We start from the raw sequence: 27,714 nt of genomic DNA on the forward strand, positions 1-27,714 counted from the left end.
ATGTACTACAGGTGCAATATTAATATATGTATGTATATGAAAGGTTGATAGGTATTTGTGAGACTTATCTTTAGAGTTATCTTTAGGTATATAAAAGTAACCTACCTACCTATTACCCATTACCTACTTTGATCCTCTAATAATAAATTGGAGACGCTGTATAATATAATAAACAGATATTTGGCTTGTTTAAAAATAGTTGTTACGAGTACAAAGAAAATTAAATATTTATAGATGCATGTAATGGTAATTCGATAGAACGTAAGGAAACAGATGTCGGAAATTAGTGGTTTTGTGTTTTGTGTCTAAGGTTACTTTATTTTCATTTTAAGACTTTAGTAGATGAGAATAAATCTTGGAAATGCAAAATTCACAAGATATATTGCAATTTATTGATGTTTACAAATTATAATATTAAAATATTGTACCTACTTGTTTTTACTATAATTGTTTTATTACTTTAAATTAAAAGTGAAATAACTAATTGTATAACTAATATAACTAATTGCAATTTAATGTATTATTATTTTTAGCTATATTTACTTTTGTAGTTAGAGATTTCAATCTAAAATTAATAAGAGGTCTCTCCAGGTCTCTCATCTAATCACAAAAAAAAATATTTACTTTTATGCTGAAGATCAGCATTTTAAATTTACTGACTTTGTATACCTGTACTGTAGACGAACGTTATAGTAAGTCTTGTAGTTAGTTTATTTAGTCCCTAATTTATCAACTCTGAAAATATGGTATTATTACTTCTAAATAAAAACCGAATGGTTTCTGATAAATCAAATCGCGTGGATTCTGTGCTATGGACGTAATTTCCATCATTATCTTGCAAGGTCGAGCTCGGCGATGATTGTCTGTTGGTATGGTTAATATGAGCGTTATTGCTATCTAGTTGATGTTGGTGGACATTACATAAATTTGAAAAATAATGTTTTACTTTGATGATACTGGATATATTAAGCAATGAGACCATTAGGAAAAATATATAGCTAACCTGGAAATAAGGCAAGGTATTGAGATCATATGAATTTTAAATTATAATCAAACCGTCTAACATTCATAACAAGTAAAAAAACTTTTCTCGTCTAATCTGTCCAGAAGGTGTTTTAATTAATAAACAGAAACTAGAATATTCGCATAGTAAACGTGAATATATTTCATGGTGAAGGTCGTTTAACGTGTTTTTATACCCGCTGAATATTTTATTTATGAAATCAATATAGATTTCAATAAAACATTTACATATTTAAATGCATGCAGTATCAAAGAAGAGGATTTTTTAGTATCAGACTAATATTTTACTATAATTATTATTGTTTGAAATCAAAAACATTGTTCTAATCAAAAGGTTGATAAAAAAATTATCACAGCTGATTAGTGGTTTCTGGATATAGGTTAATGAATATTAAAAGGCATATATAAAAAGGCTAATTCGACATTGGAACTGATTAAGGATGAACTTTATGAATATAATTATTGTGGTATTTACAGATATTTTATAAATGTTATCAAAACTTTCTAAGGCACAATTATTTTACTTAAGTATTACAATACAATAAATATATATTTTTGCAATTGAGGACGCATGATTCTGCAAAACGTCTCTCCTCATTCCTTAGCCATAATTTAATATCAATGAGCGTAGAATTTGCAGATAGAATAATATAAAATAGAATAAAACACTCATTTTTATACATCAAATGTATGACTAGAGGAAAGTCATCATAAGTATTGATACAGTTACTAACACTGATATCTAACAACACTGACCTACTGCGTAGTATAGGAGTCAGTTAGTATGATAAATAAACGTCTATGTATCGACAAATTTAAATTACTGTTGTATACAATAAGATCCGTAATAGGTAACAATGAAGTAGATATTACTCGTTCCATCCACTTTTGTTTTGTATTACTCTTATTATAATTAGTAATCTGAACAAATGTGTTATCACTACGACAGCATTATAAAATTGTATTAATTGAAGAAAGTTGCTTTTTGCTTATGAATAACATGAAAACCTGCTCTAGGTTTTCTGTACAATTTTAATTTTTAGTGACTGACAATAGATATAATGGGCACAATATGAATATTTATTCATTATTCTAAGGGATTGAAAGAGTCATTGCAATTAAAGTATTTTTAAAAGTATCTTCGTTACTTAATATAAAGTTAATTAACTAATTTATTTTTTATCTCGCAAACTGGAGTATAGATATAAATTACATACATAGTCCGCAATTTTTTTGTAGGCAATAATTGGGTTATGGTCAAGGCAAGTTTGGTAATTATTTGTAGCCACCGAAATGGCTATTTGAATTTTTAACAGGAGTAACGTCACACTGATTTCTCTCTTCATATACTTTCACTTTATTTATTCATTAGGTCAATATTTCATTACTAATTCTTTCGTCACAGTTCGATACATTTGGTCTTACAAGCTTTATTTTTGTTCTCTATGTTGTATAATAAAAAATAATATTTTTTCTTATAAAATACTTTGAATTAACACTTTGTATTCACTATATTAGCGTCGTCTAGCGCGACACCTTGTTTCTAGGGGTGTAACATTCTGTGTAAACAAATGATTATCGATTAGATAGAAATCGAATTTTATTGAATAATAATAAACTTTCCAGAATCGATTATTCATTCATCAACCTAATTTTACAGAAGCTTGGTCTGTTGTTCTTGTAGTTTCTTTGGGTCAAGACTTGGTCTTCTTTATTTGATCACTTGCATGAAAATCAGATAAAAATTTGATTTTGAAAAGAAATCTTATTTATTAAATGAATTTTGGAATGATGATATCTATTATAAATATCTTCTATTTATTAACAATAATTATTTTTTTCCTATAATCTATAATTTTTCTCATCCTTACATGTCACCTACCTCTCGAACATGGTGCCGTCAACAACTTTCACGCAAGTGCAAATAGCAACTGTACATGCGTAATATACAAATTATATTTCAACAATGCGCCTTACGAACGTACAGAATACTAATAGAAATATATTGATTTTTATATGAATATCACCATTATATAAAAATCAACTATTCAGTTTTTACATTTTTTTGGCTTTTCACGTTTCATAATGTTCGAATTGGCTACTTGACAATTTACTGAAATATATTTTATAATTTTTGTAGACTTATTTAAAATAATACCTACAATAATATAATTTTCAAAATAAGCTTTATTTGATAGAGAAAACATGCATTTTATTTCTCTTGGTTTGAAATTCGCGCTAAAACACGATGTCACGTGACATTTCCGAGCTATGACGTCATATTCCAACAAACGAAATAAGGCTAATTCGGCGCCTTAACTGTTTGGTTTGGTGTGAATTTCTACAAAACGTAAGCGGTGCTTATGTGTCAAATGACAATTAAATGTTTTTCTCTATAATATCTTAAACGATGTCTGCGATATTCTGTGAAGATCACTTGGATGTAAGTATTTAGCAATATGTTTGATTTTTTGCATTAATCTAATGACACTTTGTTTTTCTCTATAATATCTTAAACGAATCTATTCTGGGCAGATTTGCATTATCTGTTTTAATATAGCCTAACTCAATTTCGTGAAACTTTAGACAACACAAATTGAAATGTATTTGAGCAATTTTTCTGAACAAACTATAGAAGAAATGAGAATTGAATAGAATGAGATTACTTAACAACGTTTTATTTATTGAATTATGACGTCATATGATGATCACTCATGGCCGCTCCATGTCAACCACAGATAAAAAAACTCAGATTTCTTTTCCAGAAATAAAATAATAATAATGTTTTTTAATGCAAAAAACATTTTGTATGATTACTATTTACTAAGAAGCTACCATAAAAAATAGTTTTCATATTTTATTTCTACAAGTGTCAAATAGCCAATTAATACAAACAATCTTAAACGGGATAGCACCCTTGTGAAATCGGGATATTATATTATATAACGCAATGTTTACAAGTATAGTGTATTTCACCTGGAATATTTCCTATTATAAATTTGTTGGATCTGTATTCATTCTCGTCATGCTCCAAATTGAACAATTGGGGTCAATACCGACTTTCGTTAATATGCACATAATTATTTGTAGTCTGTATCATCAGTAGGTTTAAATCCTGACCGAAAAACCATAGTAGATGAACAGTAAGGTAGTTCGCCAGAAGTAGACTATGAAACTCGACTGCATAGTTAGTTACATCAGTCTCACCCATTTCAGAGCAAAGCAAGTTGTACTTTGTATGCTGTGTTTCGGTTGTAGGGTTAGATTAGGACGTAAACTATAGAATATGAGACATGACATCTTAGTCTTCCAGTAATGTCTAACATGCGACTGTTAGTTCTTACCATCAGGAGCGCTATCAGATTATTTGCCAATAACATTGAATAAAAATAAGAATACCTAGATAATATGGGCTGTTGGTTGGGAAATAAAATATTGAGGTTTAGGTGCGAACGAACTTACGTACGTTACGAGCGGTTATCTCATACCGCTAACATGCCTGTATTGGTGAGTTTGTGATGACAGCGAAATTATCGTCACGTATCGATATAAAAATAAAATACTACTATAGCCTGAGGAGGCACTTCTTTCTTGTATGTATCGGATATTTCTAATACTGAAATAAAATATTAATCTTACAAGAGCTTCGTGGTTAACACACTAAATAATTGTGATACCTTTGTTGATATGCTAAGTTATATCTAATCAGAGAAGGAAGGGATTATTAGTAATGGGAACTATTAATGCCATTGCCAACAATTCACTTGCAATAGGTTGACTTGTAAACGGATCTCCTAAAAACTATCGTGGTAATTGTTACTAATTTGTCACGATCGGCTAACTGGCGTGATTTCATTCTCATTTTACTTATCAGAGTACAGTGTTAATAAAGGTAGTGATTTTACTATCAAACGGTAAACACATCTTAGCATGTCATTAAACTTTGTTGTTTGACTTTGTCACCTTTAAATAAATTCAAGAGTACCAACAGTTAGAACTATCTAGACTATAGGACAAGGTAGGTTTCGACTAAAAAACACACGTATAAAACAGTATGCAAATGTGAGCAAGAAAATAAATGCATTTATAGAAATCTCGTATCTAGTAGTAGTTGAAGAACTAGTATTTGGCATTATATTTACTTGTTAGGTACTGTACATGAACTTGTACAGCTACTTACACTAACATGTGAATATTAACACTTCGTAATATTGAAAGTATTGACTTTTCTCAAATTATTATACCTATTGGATAATACACTGACATTAGAATACTTAAGTATATTAGTAAGTACATAATAATAATGTATCTATTCGATTTAAAAATCATAAAGCATTATACAAAATGGCAATGGCCTACTTTTCAAGAAAGGAAAACTAAATTACAAAGCAGACCGTAACAAACTAAATAACAAAACATATTTTTTTTTACTGTTATAATTGTTTACAGCAGTAATGTTCACTCTGTCTTATATGAGTGTATACTTACAGACATTAAACTCTATGTTGAACAAAATAGATGAAAGTGAGGCTTTGTCTGATATTTTTATTTGCATTACCTAAAGCTCTATTTATGGAAGAAGAATATTGATAAGATAATGAATAAGAGAAGATAAATGTACCAATTTTAACAAGTCAAAACCAAGTAGTTTTTTACCAGTATTTACTTTTGAGTTTAGTTGATAACTTCAATGGCTTGTAAAGATTTTTTTGTTTCGTATACTAAATTAGTTAAGTCATCGATTAAATTAATTCTATTATTTTATTTTAATCTATTAAAATTAGTGTAAGTGGGACTTTTAATTACTCAATTAACAGCAAAGTAAATGAGTTTTCTATGATTTGTAGAATTCTTACAATTTTTTAGAGTACTGTTGGCCGCGGCAGGCCTTTACAGTTTCACCGAACGATATGGGGCGAGTGTAGATGTCACTCCAAATTCGTGGAAGGACTTATTGAACGGCTGAAGGCCAAGTTCTGTCTGGCAAATATTTCTTTAGTCCGCATGGCATTCGAATTTCGGTTCAAAGCGTCGTTAATTTCAATTAACGTTTGTAATGCAAGGGGTTTAATTGGAGAGGATTCTTACTATGTTGTAGGTATTCATATTGTAGATATAAAAGTAGGTAAGATTATTTCTATGTTCTCGGCGTCTTAATAAAAACATATTAAAACCCATTAATGCCCACCATATTTTAGCGAAACAGAAATGCATGTACCGGCGCCGACCTGCATTGAGCTCCTACGCAAGTCCTTTCATGTTGACCAAATGTTAGTGTCCTCTGCCATAAACGGCCAGTGAGGAAAGTGGAGCGATTTTTAATGTGTCGTGTAGGTGTGTATGCACGCGGTCTTGAATAAGGTAATTGGCATTTTAAACGACGTGGGCCACAGGCTTTAATTGGACACCAACACACAACTACCTAACAGTAATTAATTGTATTTGAAACAATAGTGTTTAGTCAATGACAATTATGAACACAGTAATTGTAGATATAGTATAATATCGTATTAATAATATCAATGATGATATTTACAACAGTTTAGTATCCAAAATATGCTATCTCTTTGGTATAAATAACACAACTGTCTTAGAAAAAGTAAAAATAAACACTATATGTATATATTTGTTTTAATTTGTTATTTTATTAAGTTTCAAAGATATATCCGTATTACTTATACTGTATTAATTTATGTATGTTTGTATATATTTGTGTTTATACCTATTATATTGTGTAGTGACAATACGCGTCACAATTATTAATGTCACTCAGAGGTTGGAAAAAAATCCTTCTTTTGGGACAAATCTGCAATTGTATGCATTTAATTATAAAATTTGTAATTTATTGTAAAATAAAATATTACAAACAAACAAACAAACACTTTTATACATAATACCAAATATTTGGTTATATTTTTCGGAATAATTTGTGCCGAGTACAGTTTACTTGTGAAGATTATTATCTAACCAGTTTTTTTAACGAATTAACTGAATCCACAAGATACATAAGTGTTTACATAACGATTACACATGATAGTAAATACTTATCTACATTTAATATAATATAGAAATACGAGTAATGCAAAATAAAATAAACATAGCAGACACAAATCAAAATGTACATGTACATTTTGATTTGTGTCTGCTATATTTATTTTAGCATTTATATATAAAAAGATAATTCCTATTTCTCTTGCTCGCTCCATAATTTGAGAACGACATAATCTATTTCATTCATTCATATATATATATATATTGCCTTCTAAAACTTTATAGAAAGAAATATTAAGAGAATTTCGAATTAATAAAATATTTCAGAAAACTACAATATAAACAGGTCAGCTGATATAAAAAAACATTTAAGTTTAGTTTAAAATTTCTTACCTTAAAATTTAGGTTATCTTATTACATGACTACCTATACAGTTTGCTATTAAATCAGTTTAGTTAGCTGTACTCTAATTTGGTTTATTTACCATATTTTGCATTGCTGGAATAGGTCAATTAAAAATATTTGCATTATTGCTGGTGAGATCATTGTCCGCGTATGACAGACGAATGTAAATCAATTACGCGAATCATCATTGTTAGTAGGTACCTACTTATTCGTTCTACCCACGTATCTCGCTTACCGTTGTTTTATACGGAACCGATGATTTTTCTATGATTTATTCGGCCTATCCGTAAGTTGAAATAAACTCTGTTGACTGAAATGCATGTGATCTGATGTCAAAGAGGTCATGCTATCTGGCCAAATCCTAAAAATAAATTTGAACTACATTTGTTTGTAAATTATACAAAGTAAAACGTAATATGCTTGGTAGATCACATAATATTTACTGGAATATATATCTAAGTATTGATTACTGTAGACTGTCTTTTTTTCAATATTGCTTTTTTATTTTATTTAGGGCAAACCAGTCTATATTCTATTAATTTTCCTGTAGGACCACACTGCCCAAACGTTGGGCAAGGGTAGGTATTCTCAACTGGGATATTTCTATTTTGCTTTTACACCAAACTAGATTTTAATACACACTACAAGAATTTTATTAGAAACTATTTAAATCCTTGGCTTAAATGAATAAACTCAATAGGTATCGACTTTCAATGTATATAGATACATTACACAGAAAGAATTTGTATCTAGCTAGACATTACCTTGAATTGTGTATTGCGCATTGGCGTGACGGACCGTACAATATAGAATTATACTAATAATAATAATACTAACTGTAGAGTATCTAATTAAATTTATGTCAGAGACACGAGTCCACCCTGAGTGGTACTTCCACCATATGTTAGAACAAAGAATTTATGAGAAGATTTAATTTATGTTACTTTTTATGCAAAAAATACTTACTACCAGTTATAAGATGAATAGAAGTTAAAAAAATATCGAATTTGTTGGGATAAATAATGATAAAAATATAAATATGAACTGTCTATGGTTAACTGAACCTCATGGAGTTAAGGTCGCCAAATGTAGATACTATTATTATTTGTACTGTTTGCATTAAAGTTAAATACTATAAATAAATAAATCAACAATCATATTGATTGTTTTAACATATATTCTAATATCTACTTAATCTATACATATAAAACGATATCATGTTCGCAAAAATCCACAAGTAGTCGATGTGCATTATATTATATAATTATCAACCTTTGAACAATTTTTGAACCTTTCATACTAAGGTGATCATGTAACCGTGCAGTTATTATGGATAAGTTTTTGTGCCTTCCTTGGAGAAAGTCGTTCAGATTTTTTAATATCAGGATCTCGAACGAGTATATTATACATACATTGTGCCTTATAAGAATTCAATCCAGTTTAGTTACAAAATACACTTTTACTGAAATAATTCTCGTTTCTTGTTATTTATTCACTAAAAAATGAGGAATAGTGCCCCATTGCTAATACGTAAGGCCGACTCCCCCTTGAAACCATCGTGTCACGATCCACTAACTGTCTATCAACGCTCAGCCAAAACGTCTAGGTTTAGAAAACAAAAATGTATATAAATTTTCAATCTTTCCAAGGAACCATTACTAAAGAAGTTTTGAAAAATCTGGTTAGGATAATAATTATTGTCACCCAGATAAAGAAGTAGAAAACAGCTAGTTATTAGGTACATTTTCCAAAGTTTTACTAATAAAATCCTTTTTTTTTCATTGCCTTTCTTGACTGTCGTTGTCATAGTATTTGTTAATATATTTTTATAATATACCTTTACGACTGGTATTTAATATGGGGTAGACAGAGACATTATTATTTGTCGACGTCATTGTGAACACAATATTTGATATGTCCGTATTTCGCTGAATATATTATATTGATTATACATATTATAAATCATAATCATCTAATATGGATAAGGAATATCCTTATACATTGCATATGGGGTGGTATATTACTATGTACTCATCTGCTACATTGTGCAACACGGAAATCAGTGTAAATGCGATTTTTATTTAACATTCACGTTATGTCTAGAAGTTTTGGTATTAATTTGAAGCACGCAATATGCATCAAATTACCGTAACACCTAACTGTTACAAGAGATATCGGATCGCATCACGCAACTTTTAATAAGAAACAACCTCATTAATACGCCTTATTTCACATAAGCAAATTCTATTAGACTATTGTAGTTAATTTAGAAAAAATACTATCCTTCCGTTTGTGAGTTTAGTTCTGGAATTGCAATAAACTGAAGTACTTGTTCGAATAGGAAAACCACAGTATAATTTAGTAATAGACAGTTTAACAACAATCACAACACCAGTAAATTGAACGGAAGTATATTTTTATAAACAATTAAAATTTCAGTTTACTGGTGTTGTGATTGTTGTTAAGCTGTCTGTTACTAAATTAAACTGTGATTTTCCTATTCGAATAAGTATTTATATATTTACATAAAATTTGTAAAATATATAATACGTCCAGAATGTAACTAGCAATATATATTATAGATATTCTGCCAGGCATATAATTATTATTATAATATTAAATAGTGATATTAATTTGTTATAGTGCATCTTATATATTAAAGCATTTCTTAAATAAGTAAATTGATTTATTATAAGTACCTAATACTATGTTTAAAATTAATTTATTATTATTTTTAATTCTTTATTTCTTTTGGCAAGGAAATATATAATTTTATAGAAAAAAAACTGCTTGGTCGATACTTACTACATATCTCGCAATCTGTTTATGTTACTGTATTTTTAATGTTGACCATGTAGAGGGGATCTGTGTTTGTTTATTACATAAGCTATTGTTGTGATATATGAGTATGTCATCACTGCATGATTTATTTGGTCCTTAAAACAATGGAAATCAATTTCACTTTTTATGCTTTGAAATCAGACAATGAATGCTTTAAATATAAAGTTCAAATTCGTTGTAAATAACCTTACTATTATGTATAACGATTGTATTTTTATTGTGCATTGATATCATTTTCTCAGAATAATATTAAGTTCTTACCTTCTTTTAATTTTATTAAATGTATTTGTCGAGTACACATCCAACCAATAAATATAAAGTTCAAATAATTATAAGGAATTAACATTCAATTAAAAACGCCACAAAATAATCTAAAATTGTGTATGTATTTCGTTGAAGGAAAAAAAACATTTCAAAAGCCTTTATACGATGATATTTTAAATGTTAAAATAACTGTATGAGTGGTATAAATATGTAAATGAATATATTTAACAAATTAATTTCATTCAATATGTATGGGTAAAATTAATAATGTAATTCGGCGTTACAGTCTCCGTAACTCAAAGCGTTATCAATCATCAATTGAATAAATTTAACTTTTTATAGGTCAACATTACAAAATGATAGCCATTATGATTACTATACATATAGACTCGTTTGAATTGGTTTCGATTGAGACCACATCTTGTTATAAGTAGATGATACATCTAACCGGTAGATATTTTGAAATCAGTAACTGAAATGATAGGTGTATTGCTATGGTATAAGTATAAATTTAATTATTTATGTATATATTATAAATATTAACTATATTAATAATATATACATATTATAAATTATTAAATTTACACACACATCAAATTTATTATTTTTAAATACTCTTACGGGGGTAATTAGGTACGTACAAAGTATAATTGTTGTGAAAAAGAGACTGTAATAAAGCAAATTAATATTTACATAGGTATATTACTATTATTATGTTTATGAGCTACTGAATATGATAGAGATAATACTAGATTTATTTTTTAATTTACTTCTTACGTCTTAGTACCTAGTCTATCTGCTTAATCAGGAGTCGAGTTTGACATAAACTATTTATATCCTAATCTATACATTTTGCTTGCATTTGATAAAGATGTATTGAATAATTATGTCTAATTTTAAAATATCTAATCCAAGATGAAACTTGATAGACGAATTAAATAAACGTAGGTGAAATTACATTTAATTTCTAAAAAGGTAATAATAACTAATTAAATACTGCATATCCTAGCATAGGAATATTATCGTTGTATTCGAGTTCAACGCGCAAGCAGTAGGTACTTTGAATATTAATAACTGCCTAGTAATTTTTCGAATGAATAAATATATAATCCACTCAGATTATATATATTTTTTTAAAATATGTAAGAATAACAACAATTTTGTCTAGATAAGTACGGAAATTATCTTGGATAAGGTTCTAATTGTTGGTTGTAGAAAGATATGGTAAAATATACACTAAACATAGAACTTCCTCCTTTGACAGACAGTAATGTGAACTTGTTTTTCTTTAAAATAATTTTATCAGGAAATATTTCCCAAAGTTTAAGTTAACAACTTCTAAAATTATATATTTTATGTTATGTTATGCGATGTATTTTTCAATCAACTAGGAATTTATATAGTTCTCGTAGGTACTAAATTGTTATCCAATACAAGCACGGGATTTTCTATAGTCTTTAAATAAGTGAAACAAAATAAGCGAATAATAAGATCATCCTGAATCCTTCATAAGAAATCTTTGAAGTAGAATAGTGAGTGAGGACAATGATGTACTTAGTTACGCATTGGAGACTAAATACAACAAGTCTGAATAAGGTAATTAGGTCGCCATTGTTGATTGCATTACGTATGGAATAGGCAACATAAAAGTATTATTACTTAATGTAAATTTTCTTTTTTATACAAATGCAATAATAATTGTATGTAGCACGTTTGTTTGTAAAATAAAAAGACATGTCTATTTATTCTAACGTCAAGCGTCGTTAACTACTCATGCCTCAATAGTACAGCGATCGTGACATTGCATAATGATACAATTTCATGAGATCACGGGTCTATTTTGGTTAGGACATTTACTGTTCTAAAATAGGTTATGTTGAGAAACTCTTCTGATAGCAATATATTTAAAGTTTACTTTTCTATTCTCTAATCAAAATATAAAACCAAAATACTTTATTGACTTGATATATAAAGTATTTTGGTTTTATATTTTGATTAGAGAATATAAAAGTACGTCTACGATTCTTTTCTACATTACCGTTAAAATATTTATCCAACAAATAAAGTTTCTCAACATATTTCTATAACATATTGTGGATGTTTTCTATTCAATATATAACCCCAAATTCTTATATTTAAAACTGCTACTTTAAATTGTTTTCAGTTTACGCCTAAAATAGATTTTTACGTCTTTCTTTCTAATAATAAAATAATAAATGTAGACAGAAAGAACATTGAGATGAAAAACAGTACGTAGTTAACTGTGCTAATATCACGCAATTCTGTATAAGAATTAGATGAGCACTATTTGCATAATAGAGAGTTCTTTCCTTTCGTTATTTTTCTTTACATGATAACACATGATTAATATTAAAAAATATATTGAAAATTAGTAGAAATTAGAAGTTAAAGTAGAAATAGTGCTTATTTAGATTAATCAATATTACTAAATTTTGGTCTATTTTATTCCTTGTTGGTAACATTAGTCTGAACTTATAGAATGAGTTATTTAAGAATAATAATAGCTATACCTTGAACGTAATGGAAACCCGTAAACAGGTTTACGAAATAATAACACATCACGCTTGAGATTAGGTCGCTGCTTGTAAAATATTATATCAGATATATCTATTAAAACTTTATCAATGGTCCTTGTTTTCGTGCCACAAACAATTATCCATGATGCAGAAAATTTGACTATTAACTATAAATAATACTTGTAGCACTGTGATGAAGGAGATAGACCTAAGGAAATTTCTTAAAAAAACTATATATTTAAAAAAAAAGTATGCAAATGATTTTATAGAATATTTTTACTTATGTTGATAACCTCAAACAACGTCTTTTAGACTTCAGTTTAATTTCTCTCGCTGTAACTCTAAGGAAGTGAAGATACACCGTAGAGTATTGAATTAAAAAAACTAACATAAACACATTCGTGTAAAAACGCTAAGTGCAATATTATATAAACACTTTATTACCTTGTCACAGTGACTACCTATTTAAAAGATTAATCTAAAGGAGTTTTTGTATACTCTTATATACATTCTTGTGATCGTGAATCATGACAAGATAGATACAAAAGACATTACCGAATACCCCTAATTATATTTAATACTGTATGTCGCCATTATGACATAAGTTTAATGTGCAGTAGTTATATTTTACATGGTCATAATTATATAATCAACACTCAGTTATACAAATTACATTTTATATAACTTTTTATCCATTAATATAATTAAACATGATTCTTCATATAAAAACGCCTGTTAATATTATTTTAATTAAAATACTAAAGTAATGAACACGCTTTTATTTATTTTGGCCGCGGTTTCACCCGCATGACATTTATACCTTCTGTCTTATTCTGATGTGTAAGCTATTCCACTGTAAAGTTTAAAATCCGTTCCGACGGAACGGATTAAAAAGGTAGGATTAAAGTAGGATTAAAAAGGTAAAGTTTCATTAAAATCCGTTTTTTGCTCGAAAGAGTAACAAACATCCATCTATCCATCCATACTCACAAATTTTCGCGTTTATAATAGAAACAGTTTATTAGTCATCGACCAGCTTCCTGCTCTATGATAATATAGAGATAGATAATATCAATCACATCATGATTTCAAGTATGGATTACACATAGTTATTTTTTTGGAATTTATGATTGTTACAATTTAGAACTTGCAGTTATAGTCTCTGGTAATTATAATGTCGCACTGGACTAAAATTATTTTTAAGTTTAGTCTTTATATGTAGGCATAAAAGTTTAATTAAAATTTAACTGTTCACTACATATATATGTATATAGATTTATATCTTTATAATTGTGCGGTACCACGGCGAAATTTGATAATGCCTCTATCTGAAGTAACTGTCGTTAATGTATATTATTATTTTATTCGCATCAGTGCACCGGTGCGGAGCCAGGGCTAGGAGCTAATTTTTCGATGGCTACATTAATTAAAGGCAGCCTCGGATAGCTAATATTCGAAAATTGGTCACATTTACAACTTCACAATAGAGATGGGGCAACCATGCACGCCTCGCTCCGGATGAGTGAGTCAGCGTTAACCGGCTTTGGCTTTGGTTTCCTAGTATTCATTGATGATATACCTGCCTATATGTACAACTAGTTAGTTTTGCAATAATTAATTATAATGTATTTCGTAAACATGATTTTTCATCATTTGATTTAGGTTGTTGGTTGGCCTTTGCTTTGATGATACAATATTATATTATCTGTGATGATACCTACATGACTTCTTAGATTTTTACATCTTTGAGAATATATGTAATTTTAAACAATAATTCTGTATAGTAGTTATAAATAAATGTACCTATATTACATTTATATAGTACATATATTACATTGGAGGCCAATTATCACCTTTGTTAAGAACAAAGGTGATAATTGGTCTTTGTCAGTTATAAATAAATCTGCTTAGTTATGTGCTGTTCTGTTTGCAAAACTTCTTTTGTCCATCTTTATGCCTAGTCAGAGATATACATAAACATACGATATACATGTTTTAGTCAGTTAGGACTTCACAAGATTCTTGATCGATGTAAGGTAGTAAACCACTGGCCCACCATTAAAACCACTTTTTTAATAGATATTTTAGGAAAATCCTGACAAATACAGTATAATAGGTAAAGTCTCTGGAAATCTACTATTGCACATGGAGCAGGTTAGAGATTTACGAACATGATTGACCAACTCTGTTCTTCTATATAATATCAAGTAGAAGTTGTTGACATGCATGCTGATGAAGAGATTATTACTTTTATTAGAAATGTGCCCCATAAGGTCATACTCCACGGGAACCATCTTGTTATTCTAATGAATTCGCGACGTGGTACTAAATGAAATAATTATCATCTTCCAATAGTTCTTTTTGAGTATATATAGGTTTAAATATATAGTATAATAGTTACTGTTGCTGACCCTTTCCCATCATTCTTTTTATTCTTGTTGTATAGTGTATTGTGAATCTTTTTGGAATTATTATAATAAGATGCATATATATTCCTGTTTTTTTGTATAATAGTATATACTATATATTCATCCCACTTCAGTTATACCTACAATAGAAAACGGATACACCATTTCATAATCGTTCATATAAACAACATATTGTGCACCCGTATAGAGATATTGATGCTAATGCCGCTTGGTTATATTATCTATACATCTATACATATAAATACAATTGTAGTGTCTGTTTGTAATATTGAAATAACCGTTTTTTTCTGCATGCATATGAATATAAATACGGTAAATACACGAAAAAACAACTTTTTAAAATTTTTGTCTGTCTGTCTGTTTGTTCCGGCTAATCTCTGAAATGGCTGGGCTGATTTTGACGGGATTTTTAGTGATAATATATATTCATACTGTGTCTAATGTTATTGCATATCTATAAAGAAAAACTGAAAGCGAATGTCTTTCCGTGCCATGCAGGCGACAGATTTGACTAGAAAGTGACCCATATTGACAAAGGTCGGAAGTAATTTCCCAGTGGTTACGTGTAACGACCCTTGACGGTGCATTCATCGAAACAAGACGAATTTGCAATGAACGATTTCTAATTCACTTTGTTTCCGACGTTTTCAAAACTTTTTAGGTACAGTAAATAGGTATTAGGTTGAGTGAAATTACTTACTATATTACTGTACATAGTGAATAATTAATCGTAGAGGTATAAGTAGGTTGAGTAATTAAAATAAATACTTAAAATAGTTACATAACTCCATATAACATTATTTATAATGAAATAGAATTGCCAAATGAAAGATAAATTGTAGGTGTCAAATTGTATGCATTTATTAAATATAAGAAAACTATTTATGCCAGATGTTGATTATTAATAAATAATAATTAAAAAAAAAAATGAGTATTTGTCGTGTAATTTAGATTTTTGAAAATTAATTACCTACTTATTTTTAGGGAGTTTGTTTAAAAATATTAATTATTGGTAACTGCACGTTACTGGTAATCTTAAAATCCTTTACATTATTATTATATCAACGGATACACTTCGACACAAATTCATTCTAACTTGTATGATTTTATGCCAATAATTAGATTAGCGATATTTCCAAACTGAAATACAACAACGTGTTATAATTCAAAACCGGAAACAGTGTGAATATATAGGTATTTTCCATAAAAACTATGTCACAACGGCTAAAAAGTGAAAACATATGTAAATATCGAATGTGTTTGAAAATCGGTTTTCATATAGGAGGCAACCGGCAACCATATGTTCTCGTATTGATAAAATTTAATTATAACAACACCGCACGCCTGAAAGTATGTCAGTCGGCAATTCGGCGACTGTCAACTATAAATGTGTCCACTTTCTTGAACGATACGTGAAATGCTCATCCGAATGTGTTAAACTGTTAATGTGTTATCGCAAATAAAATACAAACTCTTTACTATTATATGGTAAAGTAAAATGAGGGCAGGATTATTTACCGATCGTTATCTCTGTATCACTACAGAGCTTATACATTCACATGTATAAGCGTATTGTCCGTAGATTTTCAAAAATAGAGAATATTTAAATTAAGTGGTTGTAGCTGTGATAAATGTTATCTGTGATAATAGGTATTTCGTAATACCAATGTATTAAAAAGATTTTAACAATTCTTTTTTTAATCCATACATTTATTTACTCGGGTTTTAATTTTATAAAAAATAATGTTTTCTATGCTTTTTAGGTTAGTTGTGCTGTGTGAATTGTCCTGGGTTGTTATTATTTTATTCTATATATATTACGTTATTATTCTGGACTGATCATGTTACACTTTAGATGAAGCTATTAGTTATTCTTACAAAAAATAAAAAAGTCCATGCCCCTTCTAACTAAGGAGGTAACTTTATTCCTAATTCAGATATTTCGTAACTCCCTTATCTTATGATCGACTAATTGTTTGTTTACTTTTTGTTTTGCGTGAACGTATCGGTGCCTATCGGTATTGTGGTTTTGGCGAAAATAATGTGTTACGAGTTTGCAATTCTGTGAACACTGTTGTATTAGTGAGGGACATGAAAATCGGCCATTCACCCGCTTATTGCTCCAGTTTACGTGCCATGTAATGACTGAAGATTTTTTTTGTTGAAAATATATTTCTTGTATATTTCTTATATATCTTGTATCTTTTAAATTAGCGCGTTAGTTCGATATTACGTATACGTATTTACATGTAGTTTTTATAGTAGCTATACACTCATACAAGGCATATAGCTTCTTATCATGAAAGAATACAGAAGAATTTATAGTACTAATCTTCTTACTATAGTACTGTAGTACTAAACAGGTTTTCTCCCTGTTGAAGTTACTTGATAAAGATTAAGTATTTTATTGTCTTCAAAGAGCAACCTTTCAAGACATTTTGAATAGTTGAGCTGTAGAGTTACAAATGACTAAAAGGCAACTCTATTTAGCCATGTTCGTAAGTCATATAAGATAAATTACGTTTAATTTCGATTACTGCTCCAATTGGAATATAATATATTTTCAAACGACTAACGAGAAAGTTAACCGTCCTAAAAAGATAAAATGCATTTTTAAACATAGTATATATTGTAACTATTAGGAAATTAATAGATATACATTCTTATGAAATTATATTATTTATGGAAATTAATATATGTATTATCTGTAGTATAGTAGGAGGTTTTTACCCAATGTGGGCTTGTACATAAATAATGATTTGTATAAATTTTACTGCGTAAGGTAACAATATGTCTATATTATTTATGTAGAATTAGTGTAAGTATATAATAAAATTTCTATATATAGAAAATGAATGCTTTCTTATTTTTTTTATATTGCTTTTATCATTTGTAATTATATCATCACTTCATTTAAAAACGCAAATTAAATTAAATCGTTATATTTTCACATTTATTAATATACACATATGTTTAGATATTGTATAAAAGTTCAAGGTTATTGAGGTATATCACTAGGTATACATTTTACACAGTGTAGCAATATATCACTGTGGTCATTGAAGAGTGTCGAACCCAGCCATCGGATCGTGACAGACGGACATACACTGTATTATTGCAGGCAACAGCAACAATGGTAACAAACGGAAAGGAAAAGTACCGTGTTTTCACTGACACAATTCTTAGAGAAATTCGAGGTCCTGGGCTGCTTTTTGTTGCAAAATTGCTGTACCTATTTGTAGAAATATGTGTGTGGTAGGTACATATAAATACATAGAAGCATATTATTATAAATATGAATATTACATACACATCAGTTGGTTTAATTATTAGTACGTAATATTATATTATTTGCGATTATTAGATATACCTACATACTATCTTCCTTCATTACCTAACTATATTAATAGATACTCAAATATTATTTTTTTCGATGACTATCGATTATAATATCGATAAACATATTATGTAAATCTATGCACTTAAAGAAAATCCATTAAAATTTTGTGAAGTAGAAATGAGTATAGTACTAAAATATACCTACCTAATACGAATGTTTATAAAGCACCTGTAATAAAAGCCAATATTTTACGACATTTGTTTAATATACTTATTATTTCGCAATGTTAAAATACTAAACATATGAAATTAAAACAAATAAAAATCCTTTTTCAACTCTACTGTCGAGTTTGGGTGGCAGTTTCGTGGTTTTTTCAGTGTTTACTGCAAAAAGTGTACTAAAATATTTATATGAAATATATAAGGTATTTATATGTGTTTTATATTCGAAAATATTTTATATTCGAATACTTTTGACGAATAAAATAAACACGCCATAGCACAACTTTCGAAAAAAGTTTCGTCCTTCTAGCTTCAAAAATGACAAATTTCTATACAAACTTTAATCTCTTATTTTATTTTAGCCCTTAAGTAAAATTAATAGAAATTTTAAATGTCAATTTATAAGTCTATTATAATCAACAGTCTAAAAAATAAGTTTCATGCATATAGCTTTAAAAAGATGACACTTCAGAAAGGACATACTTTTTCAGGGTCTAGACTATCTGTGTACCAAATATCATTTAAATCGGTTCAATTTGCCGTGAAAGCGCGATACATATGGACAAATAGACTGAGTTACTTAAGCATTTATAATATTAGTAAGGAATAGGTAAAGATAATATTTTTAATCAAGTAGGTATATACTTGACATCTACGTATCCAATATACCTACTATATTTATTAAGAAATAAAAGTTGTTGATAATTTAATAGAAGGCCGTAGATCTATAATAATTTGTTTGTAGCCCACTCATGCCTGAACATTGCCATCACATATATATCATCTTCGAAAAAAAACCTATTCTAAATATTATAGGTAAATCATTTCGCTCCTATAAACATTACAGAACTTCTATCCCTGACAGGAATTAATAGCTAACGATAGACCTTCGCTATCACAATAGATTATTGAAGGTTGGAGCTATAATAACTCAATAAATATAGATTATACATCTTCTTTGCATCCATACTAAATATTCATAATCTTTATCTTTACATAGTGTAAAATTACGTCGCTTTCGCTGTCTGTTCTCTTAGATCTATTAAACTACGCTACGGATTTTAATGTAATTTTTAGGAATAGATAGAGTGATTTAACGCGTAGGTTTAGGTCATATACGTACATCCGTGCGAAGCAGATACAATTAACTAGTTATATATAAATATACAATTTTACTATACGTCTGTTTTCATCTTTTCACAACTAAACACTCAATCAAAAATAAGAGAAATGGCATAGGTTACTTATATTTTATCTAAAAAAACAGATATAATCGACGAAACAGCTATTTGTAAATATATTAAACGGATGAGTGTTAGTTTGAACATACGGATCTCTACAGCTACTAAACAATAAAAAAAAATTGAAATGTCAGTTCTTAAAGAATTTTATGAACATCGTGTTATGCGATTTGGAAGCAAGAAAAGTCATAATCTAGATGAACTAGAGGTATTAACAGCACTGTCTGATTAAGCGTTGCTATGCAGTTTGGGGATGATTCCCAATTTTTATAACTTAAATGATGAGTAAAAGCGTATGTTACAGCAGTAATTAGTAGTCACTATAACATTTAAAAAAACTTGGGATAATTTAGACTCTATGTTGTCCTTATGTAGAAATGACCAATCCAAACTAAATGTTAGCTCGATTAACTCGACATCAACAAATCCTGATCTGAAGGTCATCTACTTTCAAATGAAGCAGATTAAAATTTACAATTCAGTACAGATCGATACAGTATACAAATAATTAGACAGAGCAACGTTTCCTGTTTAGTTTTACATTATGTTATCTGTGGGATTACAAATATATCATGGGGTTTGTTATTATTATTCATTTGTTTGAAAACGTCTTATACCGATTCTAGATATAAATCTATACCTACATATAAATAAAATTTGAGTGTCTGTTTGTAATATTGAAATAACCGAAAAAAAAACGACGCATCCATAGAGTGACTTGCCATACAGGGTAGAGTTGATACTAGACCCCGTGGACGATCACCCATGCGATGGACCGAGCAAATCAAAGCACCAATAGGCGGTCCACTCCCTGAGTCGAGAGTCACTCCCCGAGTGTACCAGAATGGCAGACAGTAGAGACAAATGGCGAGATGTCGTGCGGCGGATGACATCAGCCTCACATCCCACGACCGTTCTGACAAGAACGAAGCAAATGAGAAGAAGAAGTCTGTTTGTTCCGGCTAATCTCTGAAATGGCTGGATCGATTTTGACGAGACTTTTTTTGGCCGGAAACTGATGCAATAAGGAGTAACTTAAGCTACTTTTATTTTAGAAAAATAAAGTCGAATTCCACGCGGACGAAGTCGCATGTACAGCTAATACTAAATAAAAACAAAACGTAGAAGCATTTTGTATTGTCCGGACAAGACGGAATAAAAGCATGGAAATATATTTAATATTAATTATAGTGGTTGATTATTGCTGATAATTGAATTTAAATAGTGAAAATAAAATAAATAACTTATTTTTACCTACGACAAATCGAACAGGACATATATTGTAGATTGACCGATATGACAAATAACATTCTTATCTGTAGTAGGTATATAAACTATATGTAATAAAGATAAATAGGTAAAAATGTAGCTACTTACCTAAAGAAAGTACCTATTATGTTGTACGAATATAGTTATTTTATATAATTTGGCCAGCAAGTTAATTAACGGCACAGAATGCAGTGATCACACTAATTGTTTGTTCCTAGAATTAATTTATGGTAAAGACTAATGCTATGAATAACTAGATACCTATAAATTGAAATCTGAGAATATTATTAGGTTATAATAATAATTGTAATATAAATTATTCATTATTTCGAGGGAATTGGGAGGGGGGGGCAGGTGTCTGTCACTAATAAGAATAATATTATGCCCATTGCTAGCAATTTCCATAAATATTAGGTAGACACTTCTAAGCGGTCTCCCTTGGAAACTATTGTGGTTAATTTCTGGTAAATTTCACACGACCGGCTAACAGATTGATTTCATTCAATTAGATGTTCTTCATTTTCAGCGTATACTATGAGCTCAGGCAGGTGATACCATACCGTTGTCAGTCAACAAATATTTATTGCGCACTGAGAAAAAACAATAGTTAGAAAGTGCAATAAAAAATTGGTATGCAGTCTCTTACAGATAATCTAGTGTATCAAGGTGTTACCTTAATAGTATAATGCAGACAGTTCAAATCCGGACCAATCTGAAAATTGGCATCAAAAATAAACTGCATTTAGAAAAAAAATCAAAGCAAAATGTTAAAGCTATATAAATTCTAACATCTTTCTTTAAATTAACAGTGTTTTAAGTAACAAACTTCAAAAGTATTGCATTTGGATACAATTGTTTAAAAAATGTCACACGTAGGTACAACGTACATTAATGATATATTATCTCAATATAATATTATTATGTTTATTCTTATATATTTTACATTGTACTAAACGCTCTAAATTAATTCAATTTAATTCCCTTTTATTATTATTATTTTCTTCAAATTATTTTCATTATAGAGTTCTGGAAAAGCGCCATCTAGTTTATGACACTTATATTACTATATTTACCGTGTCTGCTAACCACCGGTCACGGTGTTGTGCTTAAAAAAACTACTACTACTGCGAATAGATGGCGCTGTGAGTGTTTCCATCGATAAAAGATAGATGGCGTTAGCAATACATATTATGTATAGTTATTTCTCTCATTTGAATTTTTATTCCTAAAATAATTTACGAAATATAGATATTGCAAATTATTGTCAGGGAATTCGGTCTATCGCGCGTCGTAATTCGTATTCAATCGATATTGCACTTCGATATTTTTGTAATATTTATAGCACTACTAATAAGCCTTCCAATATTTTAATGATTAAGATCAATGTTTTCGAGTATCTAATATTACACATGGAAATGAGTGTAACTCATTTTTTAACCTAATTGATCTGTTGACCTGGCATAAAGACGGATAGAGGTTTCTATGGTAGGAACAGGTCCCACAGAATTGAGGGCAGTGGAGTGGTCAGTGGAGTACGCAGATCACTCCAACTGTCGTTGATCTAAGTGAGATAACTGTAGTGGAACATCGATACCACCAGTAACTCCTAAAGATATTTTTTACTGATGTATGCAAAGATTAAAACCATTAATTATAGAATATGTACATAATTCATTTAGGTAAGTAGGGATATTAAATTATAAGCTTTGAATATTAAGTGTGATAGTGTGTTATATAAGTTAGCTAGATTAATTTGAGTAGGTTGGTACTTTTTATTAAGACAATAATTTATTTAATACTATTATTTATAGCACGCACGCACGCATAGTTACAACTGTTGCCTCTGGTAGTTATTAGAAACATGTTTTAGTTTAGAATTTAGTGGGTGTTTTCAAAAGGTACATAAATAAGATAACATTACATAACGTGACTAAGAATCCACTATATACATATACAAAAAATTGAGTTAAATTACTTAATTAAATTTTTGCTATATTAGTAATAATCAAATCTATATAGCATTATAACGGTGAAAGGAAAGAGTTTTTGAAATCAGTCCCGAACTTTTTGAGTTTCTTCATTATAAATATACAAAAATAGTAATGTTTCTTATTGACTAAATATTAGTACATTTGCGCATGATACGAATGACGCGATTTTTTCACAGGTCTGGGCATAAACTGTAGCATTAGTATTTTTTTAACGCTCTACCCTATATAAAGTTCATCCAATTTATATACACCTTTATTTAATGTGCATTAACAGGCGATCCTTACTACGACCATTTATTTGAATACCTACTCGTGGTAAAAAAGCCGTTAATTAGGTAGGTATGCATAATTAATACATTATATATTATAATTTTGGATAATAATCTAGATTCGTAGATTAGTAATAGGTATATTTCTAGATGAGACCTATTTATTTATATTTTATTGACAATTTTTTGTAAAGACAAATTAGTGAATATAAAAGGTATTCGTATTTATCCTTAATTCATCCAAAGTCTAAAAAAAACCAGTCACCGAAATATACATTACACTAATAGACTAATAATAAATGATAACGCATATTTTCTGTTACCTCTTTTGTCTCAAATATACACAGATTATTAACACTAGATATGTTTTTATAATTGTTGGCACCGCTCTTATGAAAATTGAACTAAAATTGAATCTATGGATTATCTAGGATTAAGTATCCTGTTTTAAAAAGTGAAAATTTGCACAGTCACACAAATAATGTTTTATATTAATTAAGACAGGCTTGCATGTACAAAACCTTTAAAATGAATACACAACCAAAAATAAGAATACAAATATCAAAATAAACAAATTACAAATTCACGCAAAAAATATTTTGTGCTTAGTAACAAGCACAATCTTTAATAAGTAGAGATATGCGGGCACGTCTCTCTTTGTTTTTGTTTTAAACTGTTTGTGCAATAACCAACCCGATAATGTATATTTGCCTAAAATACAAACTAAACAAATGAGGTTTTCCTTCGTAGGTACTATGCCCTTACCTATCTGGCGACTTAATAAATATTTTGTAAATTTAACACTTTTATCTAGAAACGTAAATATCATTAATAAATAACTATTATTATTTATTTATATTATTACTTAATTATTAATTATACATTCCCCATTGTATGCTAGATCTGGTTTCTTTAATTTCTTTTTCCTCAATGTCTTCCCGCCAGTAAGCAGTACAGACAAAATAGGATCCTAGTTAAAATAATAATTAACGATCCGATGTCAAAACTGGTCGCGGTTTTAAATATCATCAAATAAGCATATTGACTTGTTAGCTATTTTATTGTCAAGGTTGTTATTTCTCCTGTTAGAAATAGAAAATGAGGTAATTCAAAACAGGTTTCATATTGCCTGTGACTGCTTTGTTAGCTCTATTTGATACTGTTCCATAGTGTTGGATATATAAAATAAGGATACATATAATGGCGAGAAAATCGCGCAAGAAATAATTTAAACATTGTTTATACATACCAATAACCAATTATTCTGGTTTTGTAAAATTCAAAAGCGTTGGCCGTGTAAAATCGACTGGCTTATTCTTGTCCGTTGCATCTTGTTTATTTTTTTCCTCGTTGAAGATGTATCAGACGCATTATCCTGGAGGAGGGTACGTTTTGGGCGCGGTTAGAGGCAAGCGGGGAGGGGCCGGACGATGTGCCCGCGCATAACTCGGGAGTGACGTCACGTGGACCCAGTAAAAAACGCCATGAACTCACGCAGTCAAGGTCTTTGAGACCCCTGCATTTACATCTTATTATATCTACATATTAGCGCACTGCTCACATTTGTTATACTGCTCGAAGCGCATAGTTATGTTGCAGGCTTTATGACATTCATTTTCATTCCTGGATCTATTTTAAATGTAAATAATAAGAATTCGCTCAGAGACTGGAAATAATTTAATATCCACACTACTATAATTTTATAACAGCAATTGAGTGTTGAGTTTTAAACAGAAGTCGTAAATCGTTCTACGTTGTCTTAGTTAATCATAGTACTAACCATAAGTAAATCATTTTACATAGTGTTAAATGATATAAAGACGACATAAATACATTTTAACGGTAATTTTGTAAGAAAGACAGCAGTCTCCGTTGGAATATCAAGAACCTTGTACCACAGTTAGAAGACCTATATAGATATGATCATTAAAATAATAGAATTCATAATTTTCGCTTCCTCTTTTTGCATTTTACCTGTTCCATATTTAAATTCGTTTCTGTAAAACCTTGGTTGCCTTGAAAAGATTGCTTTCAGCAATAAATCCATCTTAAAGTGTCTTTTCTTCATTGTATGCTACAAATAAAGTATTATACCAAAAATATATATATATATATAAATAAAATATTATATCCAGTTATCTAATTGAGTATATTATGATTCCTTCGCAATGAAAGCAATAGTAGCATGAACAGTAGCTGTAGTTACTGAACAATGATTGTGAATTCCCAAAATATCTACTTTTATATAATACAAATTAACACAAAATTGAGCAGGATCATAAAATGATACTATATTCTATATCAGACTCACGACATAAAATGTTAATAAAATGCATTGTTATGGTGATATGTCATATTTAATGTTATCTCAGTTTTATTTTTGTGGAATTGAATTGAAAATACTAGATAAATATTTATAGCGCTATAGTCCATGTATATAGGCGATAGATCTCAGTTTGATGGCTAAACTTGCTCTCTCATGTCATATAAAACTTAGTTTATTTAAATGTTCTTTGAGTTTAATGATCAAACTGTTATTTTCAGGTGACGGTGTGGGGCAACAACACAGTTGCTGAAATAGTTTGTGAACCGCTTCGAGAAGTTGGTATGGTAGTAGCTGGTCTTCCCACTGGCCCGCTGTGCGCACCTCAAGCAGTTCCCCTCGCGGGTCCCTTGCCACTACCTACAGCGTTCAGCGACACGCCGCCTGCTCCACCTGCAGCACTGTTATTTCTTGGTGGCTCCAAAGCTCCTGTGGAACCAAGAGCATCTGCGACTTCATTGGAAGGCGAAGTTCTAGTAGTCGAATATCAACCTCCGCACTGGGACGGCAAAGACTTGGAGATATTCATAGCTTGGGAGAAAATTTATGGTCAGTAAATATCATATGACAGTTTTATTATAATTATTGAATATTTTAGTAGATTTCTGTTATAGATTTAAAATTAATAATAATATTAATAACATACATCCACATCCACACACACTAGCTGAATATATTTACTTGGTTTTTATTTCAATAAAGGCAAACGAAATTAAGAGTAAAATTTTGTAAAGAATATAAATACATGTTTTATATATATAAGAAGAATATGACTGCACGACAGAAAAGTCGGTAATTTAATTTAAATTATGAAGTTAACTCCCTATCTATGTTATCTAAAGTGTTTTGTTCTACTAATAAAATATATTTTTACTTTCCAATTAGTTAGAATGTTCGTTAAACGTTCTTGTACCCAGTGTCGGTTCAAATGAGGAAATTTACTTCAACATAATTTTACTATGTGCAATTATTTACGTCGCAGCTCGCAACTGAGACTACCACACTTTGTTAATCGTGTAGTATGTTGCTCTACGTCATACGTCTAAGCCAGTATAGAACGTCATCACTAAGCTTAACTACCCAAATATCCAATAGACATATTGAATATTCCGCATGTAGACATAGCATGTTTGTAGAAAGCGGTTTGGCAATAAATGAGACGCGTGTATGCACGCCATTGTCCGATAATCTTTCGCAGAAGTATATTGTATGTATTAGGTTTGCATCAATCGTGACCATCATACTGATACTACAATTTCATACTCAAACTAGTTGTCTATATATTGTAACAATCAATCGACTTCCACAAGAATGTTCGTTCAACGAGAGATTTTTTACATTTGAAACCTACCATACAAAAAACATTAAATAGAAGTTGAGAACTTGAATATATGTAGGTATATATTAAATAGTTTAATTATATATATTAGTATTAATTAAGTTAATTATGAAATGAATAAATTGTAATAATTTTTAAACCTACTTATTGACAGCTATTTTAGAGAGTCAATCTTGATCAGTTCAAGGAGTTGCAAAGGTCTGGGTCACATACAATTGATGAACTTTAATG

The 27,714-nt window shown here is 29.5% G+C and overlaps 1 protein-coding gene across 2 annotated transcripts in view; it reads left to right on the top strand.

Annotated features, from left to right (window-relative positions):
• Positions 1-27,714, top strand: part of LOC131847241 (uncharacterized) — a 129,852-nt gene that overhangs the window by 20,526 nt on the left and 81,612 nt on the right. For both annotated transcript variants that reach the window (XM_059196756.1, XM_059196757.1), the window contains one exon: positions 26,366-26,693. In XM_059196756.1, the coding sequence (XP_059052739.1) occupies positions 26,366-26,693 (328 nt within the window). The remainder of the gene's footprint in view (positions 1-26,365; positions 26,694-27,714) is intronic.

The sequence above is a fragment of the Achroia grisella genome, unplaced genomic scaffold (assembly GCF_030625045.1).
Source record: "Achroia grisella isolate CSIRO2021 unplaced genomic scaffold, CSIRO_AGI_Agris_v1 utg516, whole genome shotgun sequence".
Taxonomy (NCBI): domain Eukaryota; kingdom Metazoa; phylum Arthropoda; class Insecta; order Lepidoptera; family Pyralidae; genus Achroia; species Achroia grisella.